The sequence below is a fragment of the Fukomys damarensis genome, unplaced genomic scaffold (assembly GCF_012274545.1).
Source record: "Fukomys damarensis isolate Sample0158 unplaced genomic scaffold, DMR_v1.0_HiC HiC_scaffold_2, whole genome shotgun sequence".
Classification (NCBI taxonomy): Eukaryota; Metazoa; Chordata; class Mammalia; order Rodentia; family Bathyergidae; genus Fukomys; species Fukomys damarensis.
The window spans coordinates 17,746,405-17,755,060 of record NW_022900914.1 but is presented as its reverse complement, the minus strand read 5'-3'; the positions used below and the strand labels follow the sequence as shown (position 1 = coordinate 17,755,060).

The following is an 8,656-nucleotide window of genomic DNA, read 5'->3' as shown; positions in this document are numbered from 1 at the left end:
CGCTGTAGCTGGAGGCACATCAGAAGAAGATTAAAGTCACAATGGCCAGATTTACATACTTCCCAAGGAATAAATACAGGTTTAAGATTATTGGTACCACCCTTTTGAGATTCCTCATATAAACAAACCATTACCTCGTTGGGGTGGACCATCCTCTCTCACCCACTAAAACTAAGACTACTAAGACTAAAGACAAAACAAGATTATAAATTGTCAAACAAGGTTAATGATGTTATCCATATGCTCTTGCTACCACTGAATCAATATTAGGCCTTGCTTATAATCTAATCGATTACGGTTTTGACCCACATTGTAACCACCTTGTTATTTTGTTCTATAAAACTTCCTCAGAGAAGAGGGCTTTTGGCAAACCATTCAGGACCCCTCCTGTCTCTCCAAAGCTATTTGTATTCCCCAATAAGTTTTTCTACTCTTAAAAGATAATAATAATAATTCCTTTTCACATCTTGTTAATATCACAGTATGTTCCTGGAAATACATAATGAGAAGACCTACATAATAACAATAATGCAATAAATAATCAATTAGACAGGAACACATCTTAAGCAAACTTACCCTCCTTCACTTTCTGCTTCCTCTGAACTATTATTACTTGTTGCTGAACTCTGAATCGCAGTCACCCTTCTTTTTCTAGCTCTGTGCTGAGGACTTATCCTATGAACTGTTATCTTCCCTCCAAGTTCATCTTGTATATATTCCTCTAACTTTGGAATAGCTTCTTTAAGAAATTTGATTTCCTCTTTGAGTTCTTCCATATTTTTCAGCAAATCATTTAACTTGTCCAGTATCTGAAGCTGCCTTTTCTGAAAGATTGCTGCTGTTTCTTGGCCATTGTGTGTTTTATCTTGCAAAGGTGTTGAATCAAACGTATTATCCAGAGAAAACAATGTTCGTAAATTCACTGCTGTCCTTGGTTTACGGACCTTTTGATACCATAAAACCAGCAAGCTGATACCAGCAGTTCCCACCATGATGGCAAGGAACAGTTCTTTGTTTGTGGAATGAGGCATTTCTTGACCTTTGTTCCTAAAATGAAAAAGCATAAAATGTAAATGAATTTTTTATTTTGCCCAATACAAAAATATTAGTGTTTTTTAATCAATAAAAGCCAAGTTCTATATCATCAAAAAATTTGACAATTTAAAAACTAGAATATATTATCAGTAAATTCCTCTATAAGTTGTATTACCTAAGGGAAATATTTACTTTAAGGATACTACTAGAGTCTACTGTAAAGTATAAACTTTAATTCAGAATTAGTATTCTACATGGTCAATCTGAAATTTACTCTTTATTTACATTTTAAAGAGCTTGTTAAATAGAATAGAAAATATTATAAATTTCTGAGACACATATTTATGAATTCAAATTATTCTGAACTCTCTCTGACATTTGATTTATATGCTGGATTTATTGGTCTTACCTAGTTTTTAAAGAAGGCCAAGAAGGAGCTCCTTTTTAGCAGCTAGCTCACATTAGAACTTAAATTTAGTGATTAACAGTATTCTAAAGACCAGGGCTTACAGATATCTAACATATTACAGAGCTCTGGTGAGTTTATAATTCACTCCATCTCTGTCTTACACAACATGAAAAGCAGAAGTGACAACATAAGAGTCAGGTGTCATCCCTTTCCTCTTCTGACTCAGAAATTTGCTTATCCTTACATTCTACTTATTCTACTTATATTTGAAGTCTCTACAGTTTTCTAATTGTCACTTTTTAAAAAAAGAATTAAAAGTCATTTCTTTGACTCCTTTGTCTTTCTGACCTGTGAGCTTCTCACACTCAAGGATCAATCTATGGCCTACCTCAGTTGGTACTAACTCAGCATATTTTGACTAAATGTATCATAATTTTTCTTTAGTAAATCTTACCTTCATTAGTTCTGTTGCCTATTTCCTCTCTTAAAGTTGGAAGATGGTTAAAGAAAAACAATTTATGTGCTTCCTTCTGAGACTTTAAAATGGCATTAAGTAAAATGGGACTGTGATAAAGTATTATAATTAGAATAAAATATATTTATGTTTTTATATACTTTGAAGTTCCAAAATTGTTTACCCTTCAATTTTCCCTATTTAATAAACAGATAAGTACCAGTAATAACTGTACTAGCCATTTGGGAGAAATGTTACAAATAGTAGTAAGTCATCCTTTATAAGAAATTAAATTTGTAATTTTTAAAATTTAATTTTTCCTAACTTTCTCAAGCAATAAATTATTGGAGCTCTTCCACTTCTGAAGCTGAGAAAAGGAAAAGAAATCAGTCCTATAATGTTTCTTGTTTTTCAACCTAGTTTCTGAACAATGACACAAAGAGGGGAAAAATCAAACAGCCTAAGCTGAGCCAACAGAGATCAGAGTTCACAGAAACTTAAACACTTAAAATTTGTGTGACAGAGTAGGGATGATGAAGGAGTTGCTGCATTGGTAAAAGGACTACACATTAAAACCCCATCGAGGCAGACAAAGAATAACTTCTAGTGAAAAACTAATAAACTAAACTATTCCTAAAGATTACACAAACCTGGGAAGCATTCAGGTTCTAAGAATGCTTTTAGAACACATAAGAGTTTCAGCACATATCCCAGAAGGGTAATGCTTTGGTTGCGAGGCTACAGTAATCTTAGACTAAAGGCTACTAAGGCTTTCCTAAAACAGATTAAGAATAATCCTTAAAGAAATAAATTTAATTGCCATGAAGAGGAAAATCTAATACTGTTTAAAGTATAAACTAAACATTGTGGTACATCCCTGTATTACCAGCACTTGGGAGGCTGAGGCAGGAGGATCACCATGAGTTCAAGACCAGCCTGGGCTACTTAGTGAGTTTAAGGCCAGCCTGAACTACATAATGAGACTATGCCTCCAAAAACCCCCAAAATTAAAAATAAAAATAAAGACACAAGTAGAAAAAACAATCCAAAACTCAACAGCATAAAAGCAGTATGTCCAGTATCCAATAAAAAAAAAATGATTTCACACGCAAGTACGTAGGAAAATGCCAGAAATGGGGCAACATCAGTCTAAAAAGAACAAGAAGTGTGTGTGTGTGTGTGTGTGCATGTGTGTGTATGGAGGTGACCAAAAAATTTCCAAGTTAGATGAAACATATTCAACACAATCCAAGAAATAAGAAAGTCAAACCAAGACATAACATTTTGGACTGATAAAAATCAGTGATGAAGAGGATACCTTAAAATCAGCCAGGAAAATAGACAAAATATGCACAGAGAAGAAAAGATTACAAAGATGTCTTCAGGAATACTTCAGGCACAAAAAACAACAGATGACCTCTAAAATGCTGAAACTGCCAACTTACATTTATGTACTTGTGAAACAGTTTTCAAAACTAAAGGTTAAAATTAAAATCTTTGCTTTTGTTTGGACAAAGAAAAGCTGAGAGAATTCATTATCAAAAGATATATACTATAATAAAAAATGGCTTTTTGAAACAGGATCTCACTATGTAGTTGAGACTGACCTGGAACTCACTACGCAGCCCAGGCTAGTCTCAAACTCACAGGGATCCTCCTGCCTCAGCCTCCCTAATGCTGGGATTACAGGCGTGTGCCACCACACCCAGCTGTACTATAATAAATTTTAATGGAAGTTTTTTAAGCAGAAAGAAAATTATTAACAGAAAGGGGATATACAAAAAGGAGAAAGCATGCCAGTAGCAGCAAACATGTGACTAAATTTTTTTGCATTTTAAGATTGCCTTACAATTGCTTATTAAAGATAAAGTGATAATAATGCCACACGGCTTATAAACCTGTGCACAATTTTCCTTTTTTTCCTGTACCAGGGATGGAACTCAGGACCTTATGCTTGTGAGGCAGGCATGGCGCTTTTGAGTCAAGCGTAGTGCCCCTGAGTTAAATCCTGGTGACCATAAGATTTATAACATGCATGTCAGTAAAAAGTAGGTCAACAATAACTCAAAGTATGGGAAGGAATAAGTGAAAGTATATATTCTATTTGTAAATGTCTTAGTTTATAATGGAATGTCATTATATTAAGTTAAAGACACATAATCACAAGCCCTGGAGCAATCACTAAAAAAACAAAATCCATAAATGTACAGAAAAGCCCATAGTAGAGATAAAAATGGAACACTAAAGACATTCACTTAGACCAGAAGATAGAAAAGGAGGAAAAAAATGGGCAAATAGAAAAGAAATAAAAGAGAAATTATGTTATAACCTTAAGGAAAATCAATGACAAAAGATCAAGCAATGACAGTATCTTTGCCAATAAAAAGATCATTGAAAACAAAAATCGATGAAAAAGAAGGAATACTAAAGAATTATATATCATAAATTTAAGAAGGCAAGGACAGGTTCTAGGGCATACACAGAAGTTTTGGCTTTTGATGAAAACACATTCATAGTAATGTAAGAAAAGGCAGATTATGTGAACAGGGATTCAGTCAGGAGGGTAAATGCTGTGGTGGACGTTTTTTAAAGTTTTGATTGCTTTGTGCTCTAAGGGAAATAGGAAGTAAAATAAATAGCTGAGTGAAACAAAGCAGAAATATTGGAAAGGTGCAAATTATGAATTAGGTTGCATACAGGAAATGTGGCTTCTTATAGCTTTTATCATACGATTCTACATATTCTAGCAAACTGTTATTTTCTCCTGCACATTAAACAGCCAACTAAATGTGCTGTTTCAAACGCCCTATGTAAGAGGATCTGAAAGAATATGCAGCAAGAATCTATTTCTGAGAAACCTGCTTTTAAAAGAATATCTCACTTTAGCTTCCTGTTATAATATCATCCCCTTTAGCATCCTATTATACTATATTATATGCCTGGACCATGAGAATTACTCTGTTTGAATGCTCTATTTTATTATAGACTGAAGCGTTAATGAGAAGGAATTGTAAAACGATCTTCCAAGAATTATCTCCTATCTTAAAGAGCTTTAAGAATCCTTTCCCCTAAACCCAGGACTCCAGGGAAAAGCCTTGGTGCTTAATCAGGCCTGCCTGACCTCTGAATATTTTGCCTGGGATTTTGAAAATATTTTTGCTTACTGAAAATAGAACCCAGCATCTCAGGCATGCTAGGTAACTGTTCTATCACTGGGCAACAACCATAGCCCCAGGGATTAATTGTTTTTAGCTGAGGGGGAAAAAAAGCCTTTAACTAATTGGTATAAGTGGGAATTGCAAATCTTTCTATCCACTCAGTCCATCCCATTCGGGAGACAAGCCAGCAGTATATTATGATCAATTTGTAATTATTGCTATTTAATTTTATTTTCCCAAAACATACAGTATTCTACAAAGCAAAAGACACAAAAATTCATTATAGGCTAATAGATTCACCTCTCCACAGCTAATAAGTTTAATGATCTTGAGGTATTGCTTTATTTTGGTCAATAAAATGATTAGGGCTGGGGACATAGCTAGGTGGTAGAGCAAAAATTAGCATGCTTGACACACTGGGTTAAATGCTAGCACCACACACATATACACACACACAAAAAGACAAAAATTAATCCAAGATGTCCATATGCTGATCTAGAGGTCTATTAAAAGGAATCCTCTTATATTGATTTTTCTTTTTTTTTTTTTTGCTCATTCTCACTAGGCTTTTGTTCAAACAGCCTGGTTAGAAAATTTCTTTCATTTCAAAAGTAGATAAACAGGGGCTGGGGATTTAGCTCAGTGGTTCCACCACTTGCTTGCAAGCGCAAGCGCAAGGTCCTGAGTTCGATCTCCGGTACCAAATTATTAAATAAATAAAAAGTAGGGCCAGGGATTTAGCTCAGTGGTTCCACCGCATGCCTTGCAAGGTCCTGAGTTCGATCCCCGGTACCAAAAACAAAAAGAAAACAAAATAAATACACCATCAGAAAAAAAAGTAGATAAACAGTTGCAAAAATCTGAGAATTAGACATTCTTGAGATAGAACCAGGTTTAAACGTGAGAAATAGTCACACTTTGCCTAGCTTTACTGTAGGAGTTACACCAGCCCCAAGTTACCCTTTTGAGCCAGATCAAAATAATAACTCTATTACTGCTTTGCCGATAAACTGAGGCACACAACCATCAAATTATTTACTCAGGCCATCACCCAACTAGGAAGACAGAAATGTTAACCTGGACGCTCAGTCCTAACTCCTGGAGACATGCTCCCCTGCATGGGGAAGGTCAGAAGACATTAAGGAGGTGAAGGGCACTGCTGACTGAGCAGAGGCGAAACATGACTTAGGAAATGTGGAAGTTAACTGAGGAACAAAACAGAATCAGTGGAGCTGGTATTTGTTTTAAATAACCACAATTAGAAACTAATAGCTCAGTATGTTTGAACTTTATATCCGTGTAAAACAATCGTGCTTCTATGTCAATAATTTTAAAAGTTACAGATTAAGAAGATACAAAAGTAGTAATTCAGAATATATGCTCGTCTGCAGTATCATTTCAAAAGTTGTACGAAGCTATTTCTATAGTTCTTATCCTTTTAATTATATTATTAGTAGGTACATGCTTATGGTATAAAAAACACTAATGAGATTTTTACTAATTTAACTTTAGAACTCTAATATTTTAATAACCAGATACAAAGTATTACTCCTGTTACAAATTCAAATTTTAAGTCACTAGGAATAAGAATAGAACATGATAAACATTATTTAGTCTAAGTTACTAGCATCTGAAATTAATGTGCAATATGCAATCGAAGGTTATTCACAGAGAATCATCTAAGTGAAATGATAAAGTTTTGAGTAAAGAAAACTAGAGCATGAAAATGAAATAATGCTTTCTTGAAGCAAAATCTCATTTTCATGTTCCTATTTTTAATGAAATTTTGCTTCACCAAATTTATGATTATAACACACATCTAGCAATATACTCACTTGATTCATCAGCTGATTCTTAGGGGCAAAAACATGTAACTCATAAATTCAAAAATAAGTGAAAAAATTTTGCAACAAGGGGTAAAAAACACTATAGGTTACAGACAAATCTAGGGTTTGTTTCCCAAAGGAGTCGCCCTGAGACCTTGAAGACTAAGATTCTCTATAAACCCTGAAAACCCTCTATTTGTAAAGTGAATTCTAATACCCCTATTTCATCAGTTTTAATTATTTTTCCTATTTAAAATTTAAACTGAGAGCGCTCTGGTGTTTGGTTTATTTGTAAATGTTGGTACTGATAATCTGGGCCTTCTTTCTGTGTAAAATAGTTACAGAATACAAATCTAAAATAAAAAAAAAAAAAAAAAAAAAACCGGGAACAAAACACATCGGTTCCGAGGCAGAAGGATTAGATCCAGAAGCCGCGCTGACAGCCGAGTGTGCGTCTCCAGAAAGTTCTGCCGAAGGGGACAGCGTCCAGCCCCACGACCTCAGGAGGGGCGTCTGGCCTGGAAATAGCTGCGACCCCGGGGCCGCGGCTTCCGGGACTTCGGCTCCGCGAGACTCCCCCGGAGCCACAGACTGGCCGCAGCGACCCGGAAGTGCAGTCGCCTCTGCCGGAAGTGCTGCCATCGCCCTCCGCACGCCCCCTGCCACTCGGCCCCGCCACCCCAGCGGCCCCCTACTCTCCTAGGTACGCACCTGAGTTCTCTGCGCCCGCCTCTCGGCCTAGGAAAACCAGAACCCGGGCTTGCGAGCTAGCAGGCAGCTGCGGGTGTGCAGCGGTCCAAGAGCCCGCGCGGGTCTCAAAGTCCGGCTCCAGGGCGGGGAGACCTGACCCAGATAGCGGAGGCCCCAGGGGGAGGAGCCTGCGGCCAGGACTGGGTGCACTTTTCTCCCAGAAAGTAAGTTGCGCTCCACCTGACCCTCACCGAGTTTGAGGCTCAGGTGCCTCCTCTCCCCATCGCCTCCTCTTCGCTCTGCAGCACCTGGGCTCGGGGCCACCGCGCCTGTCCCCGCGGGTCCTCTCGCCCATCGCTGCCGCCGCCCGAACCCACTCCCATGCCGGTGCCATCCACCTCCCAACCTGCCCCTCCGCCCGAGATAACCGTTCGTGCGGACTCCTCTTTAGGCACAACCTTGAACTTTGTTCTGCATGACAGTCAAACGCAGACGTCACGTCTTGCATCAATAACCAATCATGTCAACAGCCCCATTTTCTTTACTTCTCTAGCTCGCGGTCCCTTTTAATGAGAAACATTTCCAGCTTTTTTGGCTTCGCTCCACTCCTAGTTACCTTTGGATAAAAGTCGCTAGCCTCTCAGATGACTAGGATTCAAGTTTTTCTCCAGCTTCACTTTTTTGTTGCAAATAAACAGTGAAAAGCTGTTTACACATCCAGCCTCTCTGTATTTCCCTCACCTTGTACAGTGCCAGTGGTTGTTTTAAACGTAGGCTTATATTGAACTTAGTCTTAATTACTAAATTCCCCACCAATGTACTGAACAGCTAGAAAACACAATACTTGTGCAATCCATATACTATTTCAGATGGAGATTTGGAGATTTTATCTCTTATGATTTTTCTTTTGAGTGTTAAGCTGCACTGAATAAGCCTAGCTACTGACATTTTATTGAAAGCAGAGAAGAGACTAATATTTAACCTCTTAGATACAAAACTAGTAAACATTCCCTTCTACGACACCGTCATTCCTTTTGTTTTATTTTGCAAAAACACAATGCTAATATTTGCTTTTTTTCACCAG

At 37.3% G+C, this 8,656-nt stretch overlaps 1 protein-coding gene across 7 annotated transcripts in view; it reads right to left on the bottom strand.

Moving 5' to 3' along the window:
- The window catches only part of Rmdn2 (regulator of microtubule dynamics 2), a 93,583-nt gene extending 85,534 nt beyond the window's left edge, over positions 1 to 8,049 (bottom strand). For 3 of the 7 annotated variants that reach the window (XR_777790.3, XR_777791.3, XM_010611421.2), the window contains exons 1-2: positions 7,824 to 8,048; positions 577 to 1,047 (exon numbers count right to left, since the gene is read on the bottom strand). Coding sequence is in view for 5 of the 7 variants with exons in the window: in XM_010611421.2 (XP_010609723.2) it covers positions 577 to 1,047; positions 7,824 to 7,966 (614 nt within the window). In the remaining 2 variants the exon portion in view is untranslated. Of the gene's footprint in view, positions 1 to 576; positions 1,048 to 6,891; positions 7,381 to 7,593; positions 7,672 to 7,823 lie in introns of those variants that run through there. The other 4 variants (XM_010611419.3, XM_010611420.2, XM_010611423.3 and 1 more) reach the window with 4 other exon arrangements.
- Between the last annotated feature and the right edge of the window lie 607 nt (positions 8,050 to 8,656).